Here is a 22,206-nt window from a genome sequence, read left to right on the forward strand (position 1 = left end):
CTTAGATGGGCTGCTATTGGCATTTTCACCGTTTTGCATAATGTAGCCATGTAGGAAACTTGTTGGGTTTACCAGGGTAAGATTAGAAGCGTACTTCAGTGAGCAGAGGAATTGATTTTGGTGAAGTTTGCCATATGCGGGATCTTGCAGTGGCTTTGAAAATAAATTAAAAAAAAAAAACAAAAGAGAAAATCCACTTGGGCGTTTTGCATCCGCTTAGAGCTTATCGCCAGTAGAGACGACGACAATTAACAAACATCGGCTATTCATGTAGACATCAGACTTATAATGCTGAAGATGTGAATTATGTGATGACAAAATATGCTCAAAGCTCTATAATGGAAGTGATCACTCAAAATTGTATGGATGAGTGGATAACCATATTAACATTTAGGATTTAAGGGTCTCTTAAGTTTTGGTCCATTTAATAGGTGAAAGTGATGGTCCAATTGCACTCGAACCTATGTAGATCAGTAGATGTGATACAAGGTCCTGTACGACATGCTATTTGGACACGCCACATTGGTGTCAAATAAGCCTTGTAAACAACTATTTTGTCCTGTAAAATGCTAGCGGTTGGGAGGCTGGCCCAATAAATACAATTTCAAGTGCATGATTCGGATTCTAAGCGCTGTGGAAGTAAAAGTTGGTATTGGCGCTCTCAGGTGGCCCAGCAGTCATTAGTGCAGCAGTTTGCGAATGTGAAGAAACATGACGATGCAAATGCAGCTAGCAGCTAACCAATACATTTCTCCCCATTCAATACGCCTGGCCCCTAGTGAAGGGTGACAGTTGCGCCACACTTCAATCCATGTATCTCTCTTTTAAATGGGTTTAATTACCGGTGAAGCCCATCCAACTCAAGCCCACTGTACCTTAACTTAAAGGCCCAGGTCCAATAAACGGTTAGGGTTGAAGCATAAATACAAAGCGAACCCAATCTAATCTCATTTCTCACATTTTCCCCAGTCGTGTATCTTCAGCTTAGGGTTTTGCAGAGAGAAAAAAAACATCTCAAACCATCATGAGGGCCAAGGTAACAATACCACAACCTTCTCTGTTAACATTTATTATTTATTTATAACTTTTAAACACATGTGATTGATGATTCATTTTATTTATTTATTACTTGTAGTGGAAGAAGAAGCGCATGAGGAGGTTGAAGAGAAAGCGCCGAAAGATGAGACAGAGATCTAAGTAGAAAGAAGGGGAGAGCTGGAGCGGGGGTTTAGTTTCTGGGCATGCTGGTCGGCGGTCGTCACTAATCTGAGTGGTGGTTTCATGTTATTTTCTAATGTTATTTTTTTAAGCTAGTGAGGATTAATACAATATGTTATGGTTGTTTCTGTTTTAGTTTGGATGTTATATTTTGTCGTTAAACGTTATTAAATGGCAATGTTGCATTTTCGTGTCATTATTTATGTTTTGTTAGTTTTATTATTTCAATGATTATGGTGTGTTGGAAGCTGTTATGGTTGCAGTTTTCATTTGTTGAATCAATCTGATTCAACACTATGAGATGATTGTAGGACCTTTTGATACTAAAAGTGTAGAGATTGACATGTTTAGATGGGTTTGATAGAGTAGTTGTCCTATTGGGGAGGTGAAGCAGCCCACTATATTTTTCGTCTTATATGACCATGAGACAGTGTGACATTGTGTTGTTTTATGTGTCACAAGGGGGGTATATTATTTGGTGACACGTGCTATATATATTTTTTGATTATGTACAATGGTTTTGTAAATGGGTTTTTAGATTCTTGTCGTCTGAAGTTCGGATGAAGGAGCTATATGTAATGTGGAATAACAACCTATCCTTTCAGGCTGACGGGATTTTAATCCTGCTCGAAAGAAGAGTGGTTCACTCTCCCTATCTGAGGTGGATAACATGTTTTTGGGCTTGATAGCTGAGCACTAGTGTTTGTATGTTGCTGTATTTGTTTCTTTTATACTAGCCGTCTATTTAAATAAATATAATGAGGGGTGTGAGCGGTGGTAAAGGAGTTATTTTTATTGGTTCCCATGAAAGTATGAATCAGTCTGCAAGTGTATTCTTGTCAGATGTTTCATAATTGGTTTAAAGTAGACGGATGAAAATTCTGCGAGTCCTAGTGTTTACTTCGATTTGATCCATGTGAGAGGAGCTGGCTTGTGATTGCTAGTGCTACCAGTTAGAATCATGCCACTTGTTGTTTTGGAATGTGGGTGATGCAGGTTATTGTGCATTATCTCCAGTATTGAGGGAAAATAACTAAGAAAATAGGAGAAATTTCAAATGCCATCCATGTTTACAGGAAGATTGGGTTAGGGGTGGCTTTAGATTATACTTGATAAAAGCTTTTCTTCCACGTTATTTGACCCCTGCAGTAGGTGAATTTGCTGTTACTATTATGTAGGTGAGTTTTGTATTGCTTTCTTCCACGTTAATTGACCCCAGCGTAGGTGAATTTGTTGTTACTACCCTTATGTAGGTGAGTTTTGTATTGATATCCCCTTTTTGCGCAGAACATCAACGAAACCTTATATGTTTAGCCACTTAGAATAAAAGATTTATCTTGGGAAATGCTTCTATCTATGTTCATTCAGTTGCAACTTGGTAGCTCTAAAAGGGTGACTGGTGGAGAGATATTACCTTACGTGCATTGACTGAATTGTATTAGATTGGCAGATTCAGGAGCTAATTGAACATTTCTTTTATGTTGCTTCATTGTTCTTGAACTCGAGCTTTCAAATGATGAACATATAAATTGTATTAGATTGGCAGATTCAGGAGCTAATTGAACATTTCTTTTATTGTTCTTGAACTCGAGCTTTCAAATGATTAACATATAAATCATAGTGAGAACTAGTGACAGACTGACAGCTCCGAAAAAAAGCATGTGATGGGGTTTGGAATTGTCCTTGGTTAGTTATTTTCAAGTCCTTTCTTGGTCATAGTTGGTTTCAAGCTGTTCTGGGTTCGTTCTCTGTTTCAATAGCGAAATAGCTGTGCAGGAGCAACACTATGATTTCATCAAAATTATTTTCATGCTGTAATGGCTTTGTTCCGTCTTTCAATAGGGAACTAGCTCAACGAACAACACTGTCATATGCCAGGAAAAGATATCAAATACCTAAAATTTATCAATGCATACTCCAGAGCTGCTACGGAACATTGCAACTTAAAATATTTGTGGATGTGTAAAGGAATCTTATCCGTGTGTGGTAAAAGTTTAAGTTTAAGGACGTGCTACAAAAATTATGCATCAGTCACAATAATGCCAGTATCAGCGACTTTGGCATCTAATAGAGTGTAGTTGTGCTAGACTGCCTATAGTTTGTTGGTCTCCTTGATGTCCTGTTCCAATCTTCCGTAGCTCTTCAAATGCATTCATGGCCTCCGTGTCAAATCCACCTGCAAACTGGAAGCCAAAGCCGAATGATTAGTGAGGAAACAAGGGAAGAGAATATATAGGTGGACAGGAAGGAAACTTACCTGATGTACTCGGAAAGCAAACCGGGCACCTTGAAGCATGGAATCCTCCTTCGGGGAACATTCTTTGTTTTGCAACTCATTAGCAACTCTTTTCATGTACTCCTTGGCCAATCTCATTGAACTCAATTTCAACTGTAGACAGAGAAAATCATAAAACTGACCAATGTTAAGCCTTTCAGATGATTGTTTGTAGAGAAAGAAATCTGTCTTCCTTGTTGATTACAATTACTTCTAGTCATTTCTCAACTACGAACATCAGCATTCATGTGAGTATAAATGGTTTTTCCCGTTGGTTTATGCTCAAGTGGGTTTGAGCCTTTTAGGTCTCTTTAAATGTATACTCCTTATACCTCTACGTACACATGTACGACAGGGTGAGGCAGAAGCAGGGAATTGCGTTGTCTTCCCTTACGCTCTTGCTCTGGCCTCTGGAACATATGCGGATTGGTTACAATCATTCCCATTGTAAGTTAGTGCAGTATAAAGGTACAATTTTGTTCTGCTTGGCGGTAGTGGTAACCTTTATATATTGCTGAAGTGCGGAGTAATTTCATTTTACGTAGGTTCTTATTTATTAATATGTGGAGTTACACTCTCTTGCTTAATGTTTCCATTGCGGTTGTTAAACACACCGGGGTAAGAATTTATTGTCATGTGAATAAAAGTATCGTATTGTTTCCAGCTTTTATTGTGTAGTTACTGGACGAGTTTTATCCGAATCTCCCTTGTGGCATGGTAGTATTCGAGTTGTTGCTGATAAGTCTTGCTTCCATTCTTTTGTTTGTTTGTACTTTCAGTAATCCAGTACAGCTTAGTGTGATATGAAATTGCATGCTCTAGCAGCTGCCTTGTGCCTTGTATGTGTTTTATTAAACTTTTCCAGGGTAGAAGGAAACTTAGGCTTACACTTTACCGTCTTTACGTAATGAAGTTATTTTTCAGGACTTAAATCTTCTGGTGCATATAAATTGTAATTAGTAAGACATAATTCAAGCTCAATAGGTGTAAGTGGTTTCACAATTCATGATAAAATTTTAGTTCCCAGAATTCAACTTTGCTTTGGGTAATTGGTTTGATGGTGTATACTTAAACCAATTGTAGTCACATGTTACACTGTTACATACCTGACTGATCATCCCGTTGTCCAGCATCCACTCGCATGGGATCTGAAACCCCCTGTATTTCTTGCTCATACTTTCCCTTGTCCTTTGTATGTTATGAACGCTACGTTCCAACCTGTAATTACAGTTGGTGTCACAGAACCCGTATTGACATACTAGTTCCAACTTCTTGTAAAAGCTTTTTCTCACCTGTCTTGCAACGCCTGCATCCTTCTGAGAGATAGTGAAAGGGCCTCTTTAGGATTGTCCTTGAAGGATGATACTTCGGATCTCAGGTTGGAGAGATCACGATAGGTAAAAGCAGCTTCCCTCATGGCATCTGCTTTCTGCTCGGGCCACTCAGGAAAATGTTTAAGTACAGCTCTTTCATCGACTAGGTAGGACAGCTCTCTATCGAGCCACTTAACAAATGCCTCCACATCTGAGATCTCCTTGTAGGCCGTGTTCTCTACTTCTTTCGTCAGGAACCTGATTAGATTCCCTTGTGTTTCAACATCTGACTTTATCTGTTCAAAGTACACTTTCAAAGTTGGATCTCTGACACATGGAGTTACTGAAGTACATTTAATTTGAATCCTAACAAGAAGGAGAAGAAGAACATATACTTACAGCCATTAGGTATGTTGAGCGATTCTCTATTTCTCCTATCATATTCCTAGCATTAGCAGCAAACTGAACCCCTGCGGCACAAGTTTTGCCATCTATCCTTGCATCCTTCCTTGTCAGTGAATGGTAAAATTCCATTACGCCTGGTACACGGCGGACTACATTGGCAGACGCCAAGGATTTTGATGGTGGTGGTGGTGGTGGTGGTGGTGGTGGTGGTGCAGGTGGAGGCTTTACCTTTTTTTCATTTTCTTCCTCGGGCATATCTTTAGTAGCTCTTGGAGGTGGCTTTGGTATATGAGATGGCTTTTCCACCTTTGCTGTGGTTTCAGTAGAATCTGGCTTGCAATCCAACTTCTCTCCTGTTGGACTGACTTCGGAAATGCTGAGCTCAACTAGCTGTTTCTGTAGTGATAAAATCGTATTGTTTCCAGACGCCATCTTCTTACGAGGTGCTGATTTTTTCTCTATATTTTTTGTTTTGAGGGAGCAAACCTTGGCTTTCAACCGCACCACTTCTTGTCTCAGTTGCTCGTTTTCTCTTTCCAGGCATAAGTTTCTCTGCAGAGAAGTTTCAAGCTCTTTCGTAGTGATATTAAGGTAGGGGTCGTCTTCATCACTCCGCATTCTTTGTTTAGTTCACTGAATGAATGTAATAGGTAGATGGAATTGAATTGAAATGTTAGATCTGCTCCTCTTTTATGCAAGATTTTGCTTATTTGTCAAGGCATTCTCCCGTAAGACATATGTTTCATCATCAAGATACTAGCCCTTGATTACTCAGTAATGGTGGCCCAATTAGTATAAAAAATTAAAAACTAATAATCTAGATGAGGTTATTCCTGTCATTTAGGAGTATACTTTTTCGCTATTGTTCGTTTGAATTACCCTTTCACCACTGTGTTTAGTGCTTGTAAATTTGTATTTGTTGGTGAGATTTGAGAGCTTGGCTGGCAATAAAGCTTCCTGGGAGAGGTTGCTTTCCTAGGAAAAGTCATGTTAGGTAACAATAAATTGTCAGTCAAAAATTAATCTAAAATTTTCTCTAGTTCCTCCTTTTTCTCAGTGTAAATTGAATTTGAACATTGAATACACTAGAGATGCTTGTATGATTGTATCTTGTATGAAGATGGTGGGAAATACGTATCAGAATAAAAACCATTCAGGTTTGAATCTGTTGGTGGCTGTTTCGTGGTTAAAATGGGGATCGGTCTGCTCTTTTTGCTGGGATCGTTAAAAGGAATTGAAGGGGGAAAGCACTAACTCTTAGTTATACACACTATTTCTTGGCATGTACATGTAATTTTTGGAGTACGAGTGAAGGGTGGTTGACGTCGAAGATATTAATCAAAAATGCTTTTGTTGTTTGATAAAAAAGGAGAATGTATACATATATAATAAACCTGAGGTGCATTGTCACCGACCCTGTTGTGGAAGAAAATTGATTGATTGCAAACTTATAACTGCCTATATGTAGGCATCTTTATTTTTATAGCTTCAGTTTTTTTTTTTGCTTTTGGTCCTGATTTGGGTTGTTCTATACATATCTTTACCAAACAAAAAAATGCTTGTTGTACATATATCACCCACATGCTCAATGGTTCTAGATTTGTTGATTCGTTAGCATGTTTACTCATCTTTAGTCTACTTTCAGAGTTTCAGAAGCATGTGAATCGAAGAGAAAGCTGTGCGTAGAGATTAGAGGAAAAGAAAAGAAGGAAATTAAAGAGAAATAGACGGTGTCTTTAAAAAGACTAACTAAATTGAAAGTAAAAGAGAAAGATAAAGGGATTCTCATTACATTTTTGAATTCATGCATACTTTCCTTTTTCTTTGTTACATTAGTGAAAGTAATTATAGATTAAAAATGTACTTAGAGATATCAGCAATGTATGATGCTGACTAGAAAGGCCTTTCTTCTTTTTTCACTGATCAAAATCAAAATCAACGCGCGCAAAAGTTGTTATTTCTTAATACAATTTTCATCATGCTGAACTTTCGTTTTAAAGTTTGTGTTTAAAATTTAGACATGTCCTCTATAGTTGCGCAATTATGAAAGTTTTGCATTCATTTGTGGTTGTTGGGCAGATCATTGCACATATATAAATTTAAAAATGTGGATTAGTTTTCATAAGGAGTCATACAGCAGGCAATGGACATCACATATATGCAAGTGTGTACCAAAGTTTTTCGTGGTTACTTGTCGAAACAAATGATGACAGTCAAAGGCGCTGATAGATATTAGAAGATTTTTCTTAGTGTTTGAAAGTTTGAAATGGTACTGAAAAAGGAATAAATGGTTCAAAATGCAGCACTGCCTTGAGTATGGGGCATGCACGTTTTAGTGGGACATTTAGAGGACCCATGGGCGTGACTGCACCACCTTCTTTTGCTTAGGCAGGTGGTGCTTTTTGCTCTTACGTATTCGAGAGGGAACTGAAATGGCTTGAATCGTCTATAATAAAATAGTGAGTGAGCTTTTTTTTAGGTAACTAAACAGTGAGTGAGCTGAGAAACAGTTGCTGCCACTGTCCGCTATTAAGGCACTTTGACCTTGTGAGTTTGCCATCGAAAAAGATCTCTCATACCACTTTTTTTTTTTTCCCGATAACCACCACCCTATCTCTCATACCACTTGTACATACCGAAAAGGTAAAAACAAAATTCCATGTAATAATTTGTAATGAGGCATGAAGGGCTTGGTTCCTGTTTTATTCTTATTTAATATTTATAATTAATTAGTTAATTGAGAGTTTTGGGACAGGGCATTATCAATTGCGCTTACACATCAAGCGTGACCAAATAAGACGATGCCACTGGGAACGACTTTACAAAACCATTCCAAGTAAAAGTTCGAACTCCTTAAGTGGTAGCATTGTTAGGCCAGAACGCACATGATTATGTTAGCAATGCAACTAAGATTACTCCATTGTCAACTTCCAACGCAGTATAGAAGCTAAATTCATGGACGGCAAAATTTTGATAAGTCAAAAATTTTAAATTTTGAATAATAGTTTGTTTTAAAATCCGGTTAAAAAAACGAAAAAAAAAAAAAAAAAAAAAAGTCACACATACAATTTGTCTTTTATATGGATATAATACGAAAAAATTCGATTATATATTTTTCCATTATAAGTTTAGAATGTAGTTTTTTTTTGTAGTTGCTCAATTGCTCAAGAATTACACATACATATATAACGTTAACTCATGTTTTCATCTATACTTACTTGCTAACACTTTACTTCTTTGATATTATTTAGGTATTGAAGTTTCCAACCTAAGTTGATTTTGAAAACCTTTTAATTTGAAGTTCCAATCTACCTTTTATAATATGTTTTTTTCATTTAAAAAATATAGACCTTATTATTCTCAGCAATTATAGGCGTGAATAATAGAATTCGAGTATTAATCTTTAGGTTCGAAATGTTCATTTGTCTTATTACTAAAAAAATATATCCTACCTACATTAATATCGGTTCTTCCAGGATGCTTATAATTAGGGGTGGGCAATGAACATCAGCATATAGGTGGCTATAAATGGTTTGCCCTAAACATAAAAAGCCCTTAAGATATTAGGTCCCCTTCGAAGGAACGGCCCGCCTAAAAAAGTCACAGATAGGGCGAGGGTCATGTAGGGTCACAAGTCGAAACCTCAAATTTCCTCGACCTCGACCTCTAGCCCTCTTTAAAAGGCTTTTAGAATTTAGGCTTTAGGAGCAGGCCTATATATTTTCTTTTTTTTTTTACTTACATCAGTTTTAAAACTCATTTATATTACAAAATGTACAATAATCTACAAACTCAAAAGTCCAACCAATCTAAGTAATAATCCTCAGATAAGTCCAAAAATTTAAAATGCACATCCACAATCTAACGAATCAAGACATCGAGAGTTCGAATTTGTTCTTCCTGTTACTCAAACCTTACTAAAATTACATTTAACATTGAAATACATAGACAAATAATTATATTATCATTTTAAAAGGAAGAAGTAATATATATAAAGAAGTTTAAAACATAATAGTTTTGGTTAATGGTGGTCATGGAAGTTGTTAAACTATTTGTAATATCATAAATTATTTTATAATAGATTCAAACAAATATAATATTACCTTTCTTCTAATTTAAAAGTGATTCAAGTTTTCAGATATGGAAATGAAAATATTGGCTTTTGAACAAGTGATGGAGAAAGGTTTGAGATTACAAATGTCATTTTTCCTCGACAAATGTTGTTTTTGGTTTCTATGTTATAAATGTCTGGTCCACACAATTCATGATTACAGATTTGCTTTTTTAATGGTGTGGAAGGAAATCTTTAGTTTTAGACTTGGCTTGGATGTGAATAAAAATATAATTTATAAGAAATAATTGAGAAAAGAAATCGGAGAATAATAAGTTATGGACTTTGACTTGATGATCAAAAGGAATAAAGTCTTATTTTTATTAGGCTAGTGCTCATTGTTCTTCACTCATTCTTTTAAGTTGACAAGTTTTTGTTATATAAAACAAGTTATTCCAAACTTACCCTTGGGTGTAAGTGATAAATTACTGGACAATGTTATTTTAATTGAAAATATTTAACAAAGAGTTGGACATTATGGTATGTGTATTTATATCTTTGAAAGTATGAAATAATAGGGGCGGTTAGGGCTTGGTTGGTCGGGCCTATGTTTTAGAATCTTAGCCCTAATACAGAAGGCATTTAGGGCACCTGTCTGGCCCTAAACTCTGGAGGGCTTTAGTTGTGAGGGCTTTATAGGGCTTAGGTCGGGTCGGTCGAGGTAGGGTTAGGTCGTTAGGGCCAAATTCCAACCCCTACTCTACTTAATGAGCCACATCAGCAAAGTTTTTTAAAATAGTCCCTACTTGAAAAATAATTACTTACCTTTTACCAAAATAGCCCCTGAATTTAGTGTCTTCTCTAATTTAATATAAATCAAAATTGTATTTTCATATTGGTTGAAAAAAATAAAATAAAACTACGTCCGGTTATTTCAATTTCATATGTTATTTATTTCATTATGCATGGGCTATTTTAGTAATTATCTAATAAAAAAATAACCCTAAACACCCAGTTTTCCTTCCGTGAAACACCCCACTTCAATAAAAATAAAAACAAAAGGTCTCTCCACAGTTTCGAAGAAGACGAGGATTTAAACCTTGGCTCATTTCCTTGAATGTTAAATCTTATCTTGATTATCGATGATAGTCACAATGTATGATCATCATCATCACCTCTTATTAATTAATTAACTAAAAATACTGAATTCTTTCTCTTTTCTGCTTGGAGAACACACTAAAACAACAAAGAACGGATTCATCACCTCCCGCGTTAAAGAAGAGATAGTGCATTACGTTAGGAGACTTGAACAAGAGTTACAAGTCCGCTAATTTTTTTAAAACAGGGGCCATGACATTACGGTGAGTTGCCTTTAGGAGGCTTTGGATCGAATACTATAATATAACAATATGAAATGTGTTAGTTCGGTGTCTATACTTCCCCTTGATGTGGCTAATGGATAAATTCCCTTTACGGAATTGATTGCTTAATTAAAATTTAGAGTAGGCAGTTCTTTGTTTGACAAAGAAATATTGTTGTAATTAACAAACCTACCGCACCAAACCTTGCTATATATTTAAGTTTGTACCTCTATAGATGAAGTCTTATTTGGTGATTGATCGATGCGGCTTCAATGGGCGGGTCTTCGGATCATGAGAGCAATGGTATAAACTACGCCTTCCAACAATGCCATTGGCACTCACCTTCCGAGCATACCATTAACGGGAAGAGGTAAATATTTCCATCGTGAGTAATATTCATGTCTTAATTCATTCATAAGTTTGACTGTCAAGTAAGTTTGACTCGTTGCACATGGTTCACTGGATAATAGATCCCATTCTCGGGTAACCGAACGGTTGTGATTGGAACTCGATAATAAGATTGGCCGCTTTCAAGCATTTTCTCTGAGGAGGTAAAACCGTTAGGATAGACCTTTGGGAAGAGACATACTATTGTTATAACTAAGCATCTCCCTCATATGAGTGTTTGTTATCCATTCCATTAGAGAAGGATATAAAGTCCATAACCGATAACCAAAAGGAGATAAATGTGGGGATCGTGGATCCAAGGCACATAAAGGTTGCCGGGTAAGAAGTATTACAAATACATTGGCTCCCTTTACTACTCCCCTTATACGTAAGGTGTTCTTTTGGACCATCAAGAAAAGGGTACATACTCTTACCCTACTCCACCTACTTAGCAATTTTAGTGCTCAATTCTATGATAGACCAAATGGGAATGACTCTAATGAGTGCTTTTAGCCCTTCCACTTGATCAACACGATAATTCCCATGGTTTAAAAATTTGAACCATCGAGTCTAAATCTTCTTCCATATTTCTTATGATGCATGCTTTGTTTAGGAACCTACGTGAGCACTATGAATATCAATCAAATTCATATAGACAAAGAATGGTAATGATATTGGTGACAAGTCAAGGTGATACCTTAGTTTGTCCGAAGGTTTGACAAAATTTTAGTCGCCTCTCTCTATGAAGCATGGATATTTTTGTAAGGGTGAAGTATCCGTCCCGACACGGATATGCCCCGATACGTGCCGGATACGCGATTTGGAGTATCCGATTTTTTAATTTCCGACACGCGGGGGACATTTAATATTAATCTCACAAATTTTTTTTGGAACTTCAAAAAAAAAAAAATGAAATAAAATCCGAAATAAGAAGAGATGCAAGAGAAGAAAGATGAAGTGATTAAGTGGTACCTGACTAACTAATTTTAATCTACTAAAAAAGAAAACTTCTTTTTAAAACCTCCATGGATAAATCTTCAATTATATGAAGTAGAATTGCCATTTTAATTTGAATTTGGTGAAAAATGCTCAATTATATATATTATTTAAACGTATCAATGACGATCCGTGTCCTATATTTTTGAAAAATGTCGCGGTCCACAGATTCGTGGTCGTGATTGTCGCTGCGGTCCTTAGAGATCCGTGCTTCCTAGGTCTCGCGGATAGTAAACTCTGTTTAAGTTGTCCACTGGGAATGCCAAATTTCTATTTCTAAAAGCTACCACAATGACTTGAGTAAGTTCCGTAAATAAGCTTTTAATGGATGTTTACTTTGATATATAGAGGACAACCCACCAAGAAGAAGAATGCAGATGACAATAGGAGCATCATTTGAATTCGAAAACCACTTTCAAGCCAAAATGATCTTGGATATACACTACGAGAGCCAATTTTGTTCATTTCTTTCTTGTGATGTTCATGATCGACTTCCCATGGTAACGGGTTTCAATGAACCAAAGTCACCATAAATATATTCAAAGTTCAAGCTTTGATGCAATGAATAAAAAGGTTCGCTGCCGCTTATTAATGATGATTTCATGATATGTTGTTGGTAATTGTGTCTTTACTTTTCAGAGTTGCATGGTGGCAACAAAGATGGAATAAATTGCTTAGAGCTACAAACTAATAGCGGTTCGAGTATTAAGTCAAACATGTTCATCATATGGGTGTGACCATAATCGAAACGCCCGAACCGGATCCATAGAAAAAGACGCTTAATCATCTAGCTCAAAGGAGTTTGAGTGACCTTATCTATGTTCGTTACAACTTGCATCTTAGGGAGCCAATTGAGAAGAAAGATGACAACGGTTTCACCTTTGAGAGTGTCCTGTTTGAAAGCCTATGGACTTTGGGACAGAGAGACAGAGAAAGAAGCTTGGCAGAAGATGAGGTACTACCAAAATGAGTCTCTTCTTTCCGACAATTACTTTTTACTAATCATACCAAGAAGGGTAAACTTCTTTGATAGAATAATTGGTTAAATGTGATCCTTTACAATGAGATGGAGCAACCTGAGGCGTGATGACGAGGTGTATGAGAATGAAGAGAGAAATCTTGGGGGTAAGAAAGGGACCCATAGATATGCTAACGTTTGAAGACGTGGTCGAACCATTGGAGACTCATACCATTCCAAGATGATGATGAGGATGATCTCGATTTTCTTGATGATTTGTTGATTAATTGTTTTGTATCATTCATGTCACACACAAACAAGGTTGTGAGTTCAGTGTGAACTTTATCTAATAATAGTCTCCAAGTTGTAATGCTTTGTTTGAAACTTCTAAGGAAGCCAAATGATGATATAAATTATTGTGTGATTTATTTTGTAAATGTTCCATTCTTCCAGTTTTCCTTTGGCGGGCATAAAAGTTGAACTTAGAAGTTAGCACGATGTTTATGATAATATCCAATTTATCATTGTTGTTTGCCTTTGGATATTATAACAAATCTCCTATTTGACAATTTATTATGTGGTAATGGGAACTCTATATCTATATGTTATTATTGTTATTTTCATTGAATATTATGCTTGATAACAGCGTTATAAAAATAATTAAATAGATAATTTTTTACACTTGGTGTTAATAATGGTATGTTATTATTTATTACTAATTATTACTAATTTAACAAGAAATGTATAGCAAACCCAGTCATCGGCGGGTAGATTTGCTATTATGTCGAATAACTCAAACAACTGGTGAAAATATTACTACAATTAACCGACATAATAGGTTTTGAAATAGCAGGCCCGGCCACAGGTCGGGCTGCATGGCTAGTATATATATAAAACCCGAATATATATAGCACACAATTTATTGTGAAAAGCCGTTGATATGGATCTATCTTAAAATCACCACTTGGGCTTGGATCACCCAATCATGGACTCGGGCTAAATTCAGGAAATGGTGAAAGCCCAACGTGTAGCCCAGTTTAATGGTGAAAGCAACTGTTTCTGTCATTCTCAAACGAAGAAGATATGGAGATGGACAGTGAAATGATTCCACAAGGTACGTAACCCGAAATATCTGTTTTTATAATTGCATCTCTGTATCGTCATTTTTGTCGTTTTGTGTTTGCAGAAGAAATGGAGAAGAATACTAAGGGTGTAATAGTAATTTTGATGGGTGCACCTGGAAGTGGCAAGTCTACTTTCTGTGAAAATGTCATTAAAGCTGCTAAACGAACTTGGGTTCGTGTTTGCCAGGTCTATTTATATCGCTCTCTGTAAATTCCAACTTGTTTTAACAATTTCTAGTAAAGGGTATGAAGAAGCTGTTGTTTTACATTATAGGATACCATTGGAAATGGAAAATCTGGGACAAAAGCCCAGTGTTTAAAGAGTGCAGTGGAGGCGTTGAAGGATGGGAAAAGTGTTTTTATAGATAGATGCAATATAGACAGACAACAACGTGCTGAGTTTGTGAAGCTAGGGGGACCTCAAGTGGATGTTCATGCTGTTGTGCTTGATCTTCCTGCTCGACTTTGTATATCTCGATCAGTGAAGCGTACTGGTCATGAAGGAAACTTGCAAGGTGGAAAGGCTGCTGCTGTTGTGAACAGAATGCTGCAGAACAAAGAACTACCTAAGCTGAATGAAGGGTTCTCTCGAATCACATTTTGCCAAAATGACACTGATATTCAAGGTGTTGTTAATACGTACACTGCCCTTGGGCCACGGGATACCTTGCCATTGGGATGTTTTGGTCAGAAAAACCCAGGTGCAATGGTTCAATTAGGAATCATGAAATTCTTGAAGAAAGTTGAGAATCCTGCCAAAGATTCAAATGTGAATTGCTCACATGGTACTGTGTCTAATGAAGAAACTGAGGAACCTGCTGGTAAGGAATGTAAGGAAACAACCCCTTCAGCTGTTCAGAATTCAAATCAAGAAATAAAAATGGATGAAAACTTGCCACTGGACTCATCAGCTGCTGTGATTTCAGAAACTTCTTCTAGTGGTTCTACTCTTGCATTTCCGTCCATTTCGACTGCTGATTTTCAGTTCAACCTGGAGAAGGCATCTGATGTCATTGTTGAAGAAGTTGAGAATTTTTTTAATAAGGTTGAGAATGTCAAACTTGTTTTGGTAGACCTGACTCATCGGTCAAAGATTTTGGCTTTGGTTAGGGCTAAAGCGTTGCAGAAAAATATTGACCCTGCCAAATTCCTCACGTTTGTAGGAGATATAACTCAGCTTTATACACTAGGTGGTTTGCGCTGTAATGTAATTGCTAATGCTGCCAACTGGTAAGCTTTAACAAAAAGTGTTTTTAATTACTATTTTTCACACTCGAGTTTTGGACTTGGGCGCTAAAGTATGCTGGGATCGGGGAACATGTTAAATTCATATCAATGGTTGTATAAGGATTACTTCTTTACCTTTGTGTGTGGTTTGTCATCTCGAGTCATTATTTGAGAACTTGTTAACTATACCAGTATACCTACAGTATGTAACCACTTCTTGCAAGATTTTATATTGCTACTAAAGAAGTGCTAATTCTGTAGAGTCTGTGCCAGCTGTTTCATTTTGTAGTAGAAGCAACATAAGACACTGAGAAGGTGCATCGCATAACATAGGGGAGAGGCAAAGGAATTCACTCATAATCAATAATAAACTGTTTTGAGCTCCGCACAAATTTTTGCCGACCATGCATATAGCTGCATGACTTGACCGTGTCATATGTTACTGTGTAGATGAGGGCTAGTATTTTCACCTTCACTTGACATTTTTTTGCATTATTATTTAGTGATTTTTGTGCATATTCTGGGTAGGGATAGAAACCGGGGGAGGGGGGGATGTACTTGGACGCTCACAACAATGCCTAAATACCAAATACATATCATCAGGAAACTGAATTTAGCCTCTGGAGAACATCCACACTTCGACTAGAAATGAATGATTATTCTGATGGAGCATGTTGTTTCCATAGGGAGGCCTACTGTGAACGTATCAACCTTTTGTTTTGTTTTCCTGTATTTTTTGTTTTCTTTTTTGAAATCATTGAATTTCTTTTAGTACATTAGTTCGTATATTTATGCAGGAGTATTGATACGGCTATATGGCATAAGAAAGAGTACATATGAGAATTTCCCATTAATACAAGGAAGATGGTTGACGAGTCGGTTTGTCATGCCATTACATTTATGGTTGTGACTTGTGAGATGGCAATATTGGATACTTGTTACCATAAATATTTTAAAGAACTGCCAACTAAAAGAAATTTGCAAGGTTAAAGGCGTAAGGGTAGAAGACTTGTATTCTTACCCAGTCATGTCAAGGTATCTGATTAAAATATTTGTTTGTGCAGGCGACTGAAACCTGGCGGTGGTGGAGTAAATGCAGCTATTTTCAATGCCGCCGGTCCATCCCTAGAAGCTGCAACTGAGAAACTGGCTGGGTCTCTTGCACCAGGGAGTGCTTTAGTTGTACCTCTTCCTTTAACCTCCCCGTTATATAAAAAAGAAGGGGTTACTCATGTCATACATGTTCTTGGCCCGAACATGAATCCCCACAGACCAAACTTTCTTAACAATGACTACAATAAAGGTTGCAATGTTCTCCGTAAGGCCTACTCATCACTATTTGAAGGTTTTGCATCTGCTGTGAATAAGCAAATAACAGAGAAAGGTTGCGGAGAAGATCTACCACAGAGACAGCCTACTAGTGATTTTTCAAATAACAATCAGAAGATTAAGCGAGGGGCTACCTATGACTCTGAGAGAAATAAGAAATGCAAGGGGCTTGATGGTGAACCTGGAAATCAGCATGTTTTCTCAGAGTCAAATGAAAGTGTTTGCCTCTCTGGGTCTACTAGTGCTAAAAAGAGAAATCCACAATTGGACAATGATAATGCTGGTGGCGAAACGCCCAAGAGTTGGGGTTCATGGGCTCAAGGTCTTCATCATATTGCTATCCATCCTGAGAAGTACAGTAATGTTGTCATTGAGATGGTAGATGATGTGGTTGTTCTGAACGATCTTTACCCCAAGGTAACTGACCTGCTATTGGTCTCATCTATAATTGTTGTTACAACGGTTAATACTTCATCTTTCATGCAGGCACAAAATCACCTTCTGGTGTTAGCAAGAAAGGATGGTCTTGATCATCTTGCAGATGTAGGGGAAGAACACCTTCAATTACTAAGGACCATGCATGCCGTGGGTGTGAAGTGGGCTAGGAAGTTCTCATCAGATGATGCTTCATTGATCTTCCGTCTCGGATACCATTCTGTACGTATTATTAATAGTACAGTCTACAGATGCTGAATAGGTCATATCTTTTCTCATTCAATTGTTTGGCTATGTTGCAGCACCAGTAAAAAATTACAGTAATTTGGAGATAATATTTCGGAATATTGGTGGTGCTAATGATTGAGGAACACTTAGAAATAGAAATAAATAAAACATGCTTATTTTAAAACTACGTGAGTTTTGTTGGAGACATACTTTCCTAATTCCGTGCATCATAATTTTCATCTCTCGTTGTTTTCTTTATTGCATGAGTTTCTTACTGACGAGTATTCCTTTATTTAGTAAATGGTATATAGTTACTGCAGATTGAAGTTCTATAGTTATACTCGTGTCTTTAGTCCATGAGGTTGGAGCCCTGTGCAATTTTTTCCTCATGAATTAAGATTATGATGATTCATGTGTTCACATATTATTATTAATATTATTATTTTTATTTTTTATTTTTATTTTTTTTTCGATAACCGAGTTCACATATTAGTTCTCCTTTATATTTTGTTGTGAATACTGTTATGTATGGATATGTATGTATTATTAATACTGTAAAGAGTGCTCTATTGTTTAGATTGCTTCTTATTCAAATGCTCAGGGTTATGTTGCAACACTCCAACGCCAGTAAGATATACACGTACAAGGATCCCGACTGAATATTATATCTATGTATTTCTCGTTCTCATTGGAATGTCCATTAGGTTTAAACCCTGTGGACCACTCACACTCGTCATCCTCACGATGGAAGACCATGAGCACACACAGTAGTTCTCATCGATCTTTCTTTTTAAATACCACAATGTACTGTATGTATAATCATTAATCAATAGCATAAATAGTGTTGGATAGTTATGTTGGTCAAAAGTTCAAGGTAATGTTGCAGCACCAGTATAAAAGACAGTAATTTGGATTTGACTGAGTATTACAAGATTATAAGCCACAGTTACTGACTGGAATAAAATACTCTTGCAGACCCCTTCAATGCAGCAGCTACACCTCCATGTTATCAGTCAGGATTTCAACTCAACACATTTAAAAAACAAGAAGCACTGGAATTCGTTTACCACTGCTTTTTTCCGCGATTCAGTAGATGTAATTGATGAAATCAGTAAATATGGGAAAGCAAGGTTGAACAACGACGAGAAGCTATTGTCAATGGAGTTGAGGTGCCACCGATGTAGGAGTGCACATCCTAACATTCCCCGCCTCAAATCACACATTAGCAAATGCCGAGCACCATTCCCTCCATCTCTGCTCCAAGAGGGTCATCTCATACCAGCACCACCTAGTGGTGCCGAAACTGAAGCATAGGTATAAAAGTACGTAAAACTTATCCGTGAAAGTGTGTACATCTGATAAGCATTTTGTTTCATACAAACCTTTTTGTTGATAGGATGCTTTTGTTTGATGAAAAACAGTATGTACCTCTGTAGTTCTGTCCTCTTTGTTGTGAATTTTGAGCTAGAATGAATAGAAGTAGGACACGGTGCCAGGAGTTTCAATGCAATGAGAGGTCGATTCAGTGTTATGTTTTGTGAAGGGAAAAATTAGATTACGTATTAGATCTTTACTCATAGCAAATTTTCTGCAGAGATTTACTTGATAAAACTTAACTAGGGCATCAGATGAATAACAGCCTAGTGTTAGCTTATAGCAGTTGGCTCCACAACTATCACGGATTTGTGTTTGCATTGAGCGATTATTCCAAATATGTGTCACATACTGTTATTTTGGTACCTTCCCTCCACATCCATATCCTTGTACGGCAATTGGCAGCCCAGCTTATTTAATGTTCATAACGTGGACAGTACGAAATCACTTAGCATGTTGCTGGGAAATTATTTCGTTGGACACCAAAAATCGTGTCCAGAACTTGCTTATGTCGGACAAACGATAAGGATAGAAATCGTGATGCAGATTATCGTACCAGTGTACCAAAGCTCACTGCGTTTCAAAAATTTTAACCTCGCGTCCTTGCTAGAAAAACTGAAGATCGTAGGTACAATTGACTGCAGGAAGACATTGAAAGTTATTGTAAATTGCGAGAGCTGATTTTTGGGTGTGGTCTCTTGATATCAAAGGTTAGTCCATTTTGCTTGGGAACATTTCTGTTTATAGTTCTCCTTGATGATGATCCCGACGCCATATAAATCATCATATTGAAGATCAAACAAAAACTGCACTCCCTTTTGGCGAGATAAAAAATTCCGATGCAAACTTATTTTTTAGTATGAGAATCTCGTGGCATCAGTATCATCTTCCAAAAATCACGACCCAAACTCTATGTTTGTTGGCTTTAAGAGCATTCCCAGTGCAAGTCAAAATAAACCCCCCATTATCACCTCCACGTAGGCACTTATTCCCTCTTTTTTCACCAAAACGGTGAAAAGCAAGGTGAAGCTGTGCAATGCAAACGTGAAAAAAAAATCTCGGACGGGATGTTGGATTCCGTCTGGAGGCTTTTTGATTGAGACGGAATGTGACGGAATATAACATTCCGTCTGGTATTTTGTCTAAAGTTAAAAAAAAAAAAAAAAAAATACACGCGAGACGGAATGAAACATTCCATCCGAAAAAAAAAAAAAAAACTGATTTAAAAAAGAAAAAAACACACACCAAATGGAATTCAACATCCCGTCCGAAGTTAACAAGTCAGCCACTATCTCGGTGGAAGATTTCACTTTGATTTTAACTGGGGAAAATAGTCACCAGTTTTTCACCTCTGCATTGCACACCCCTTTTTTAACCAAACCGGTGACTATAGTCACAAACCCCCCAAAACCACTTGCATTGGGAAGGCTCTAATGTTCATAGAAAGAAAGGTATCTTAATTCGTGTTGTGATTGTTAAGTTTCACATGACAAACCCAGACAATAAATTTTTCCCAAGAGTACCACGCAGGTCTGTCTAAGAGCATTTGCAATGCAGGTGACTATAATCCCTCCCTTATCACCACCACCTTAGCACTTATTCACCCCATTTTCACCAAAACGGTGAAAACCAAGGTGAAGTTGTGCAATGCAAAGGTGAATAAAATATCTCGGACGGGATGTTAGATTCCGTCACGGAAGTTTTGATTAAGGCGGAATGTAACATCCCGCCTAGTGAGTCAATATGAGCAGGGCGTGAGCAGGGCTCCATTTTCACTTTCTTCCCAGCCTCCATTGTGATTTTCTAGCCTCCATTAACAACCTTTTATCACAAACTTTCATTCCTAATGACTTCTCCACCCCTAATGCATCCCCACCAACCTCACCACATGAAGAGCGTAGTAGATGGTTTGGAAGTTTTAAAATATCCAAAAAAAGGGGAAAAAAGGATCGTCGTCGTGAACGCAAAATGTGGGCGAGGATGATGAAATTGAACTTGGGTTCAATTTTCCACCGCGTTGTGAAATCGAGGAACACCCACCATTAGCGTCAACATCGATCTGACACGTAGCAAATCGAGTGGCAGAGTCTCAAGTAAGTTTTAGATTTTTTTTTATGTTAATTATTATTATTTATGTTAGTTTATTATATCAAGTTTGTTGTTGTGTAATTAGTTTGAATTTGTCGCATTGTTTTAAAAAAAAAATTAGTTGTAATTATATTGTATTGCGTGTTGGTTGAATGTAGGAAGTACACCTATGGAAAGTGCGTTGTGCACTTTCAAATGTTGTGTCATGGTGGCATTGTATGAAATAAAAAACGAATCCTAATTTTGTCACGATTACCAATATTATAGCCGCCACACCATTTGGGAACTTTTTAAATTTTAATTTGGGACAAAATGATCAAGCGTTATTGTTTGGGATAGTTGAGCGGTGGTGACAAACTACCCACACATTCCATTTCCTATGGGGTGAGCTTGGGATTACCCCTCTTGATTTCAATGCTCACGGGTATCCCAATTGGTTATGGAGATGCCGTTCCTTTTTATGAAAGTTTAGAGGTTTTTACTACGGCGATGAGTTTCTTTAAAGGTTTTGATTTGGATGAAGATGATGAGGAAGATGGGTTTTTGAGATTATCGGCTGAGCAGTTTAAGGGAGGAGCTATAAATATGAGTTGGTTTACTTCGAGATATTTGAATAGACTCAAGGAGAAGCCGAAAGACTATCATATTGGTGAGGAGTCGAATCCACGAATATGTACGTGCCTTCCTCTTCTACTTTGTTGGTGCGGTATTATTTGGATATGCCGATAGTTATTTACGATCGGGTGGATGGCTCTTTGTCTCGGGCGTAGAGAGGATGTGGGATTATGACTGGGGTCAATCCATCTTGGCATACCTTTACTGCTGGCTAGACCTCGCAGTTGAGACGAAAGCCGCTAAAGGCAATTTGTGCGGCTTTGTTTGGATTATACCCCGGTAAGTCTTATTTATTAAGTTATTGTTTCATTTTATATATATATTGATATTGTATTTTATCTATTGATTTAGTATTGGTGGTACGAGCATTTTTGTGTGATGCATCCTGTGTTGAAGAGGTTGGAAGAGAATAAGACTCATGACCTGATTCCACGTATTCAAACATGGGGGCTTTATCGTAGGCAGAGGGGGTATGGGGATCTATCCCATAATATTCATAACACTCGTCAACAGATTGAGCTTTTAGGAGCTACCCGAATTGAGTGGCAACCCTGGGCCGAGTCCTTCATATTTCAGACCCCTTATGCGGATATTCCAGATGTTCCAGAGAACACTAAGTACCGTAGACTATCCTTTATGTGTCATAGAGCAAGGTTTCTTTCTCAGCGGCGAATGATACTTGTAAGGTCAATAACTGCATGGTACCTTGGGGACAGATGTTGGCGGCAAGTATCTGGAGAGATTGTTATACCTTACCCACCACCCATGATATGGCAGCCTCTGATATTCTTCCTGCTGCTCTTTCACACTATAGAGCAAACC

The 22,206-nt window shown here is 37.3% G+C and overlaps 2 protein-coding genes and 1 long non-coding RNA gene across 3 annotated transcripts; 2 read left to right on the forward strand and 1 right to left on the reverse strand.

Annotated features, from left to right (window-relative positions):
* Positions 1 to 632: 632 nt before the first annotated feature.
* On the forward strand, positions 633 to 1,414 carry LOC147489912 (uncharacterized). The gene is made up of 2 exons (XR_015202074.1): positions 633 to 1,036; positions 1,136 to 1,414. It is a non-coding gene; the product is annotated as an uncharacterized LOC147489912 (long non-coding RNA).
* LOC147489913 (CHUP1-like protein) lies at positions 1,145 to 5,966 on the reverse strand. The gene is made up of 5 exons (XM_086572590.1): positions 5,206 to 5,966; positions 4,786 to 5,102; positions 4,600 to 4,711; positions 3,476 to 3,607; positions 1,145 to 3,401 (listed from the first exon to the last, which is right to left on the reverse strand). The coding sequence occupies exons 1-5, from the start codon at positions 5,827 to 5,829 to the stop codon at positions 3,267 to 3,269; spliced, it is 1,320 nt and encodes a 439-aa protein (XP_086428716.1). The 5' UTR covers positions 5,830 to 5,966; the 3' UTR covers positions 1,145 to 3,266.
* A 7,960-nt stretch (positions 5,967 to 13,926) lies between these two features.
* APTX (APRATAXIN-like protein) lies at positions 13,927 to 18,838 on the forward strand. The gene is made up of 6 exons (XM_086572024.1): positions 13,927 to 14,078; positions 14,151 to 14,275; positions 14,363 to 15,318; positions 16,380 to 17,061; positions 17,131 to 17,301; positions 18,283 to 18,838. Exons 1-6 carry the CDS (start codon positions 14,048 to 14,050, stop codon positions 18,619 to 18,621), a joined length of 2,304 nt encoding a protein of 767 aa, XP_086428150.1. The 5' UTR covers positions 13,927 to 14,047; the 3' UTR covers positions 18,622 to 18,838.
* Positions 18,839 to 22,206: the final 3,368 nt, after the last annotated feature.

This window comes from Coptis chinensis, chromosome 7 (genome assembly GCF_015680905.1).
Source record: "Coptis chinensis isolate HL-2020 chromosome 7, ASM1568090v1, whole genome shotgun sequence".
Taxonomy (NCBI): domain Eukaryota; kingdom Viridiplantae; phylum Streptophyta; class Magnoliopsida; order Ranunculales; family Ranunculaceae; genus Coptis; species Coptis chinensis.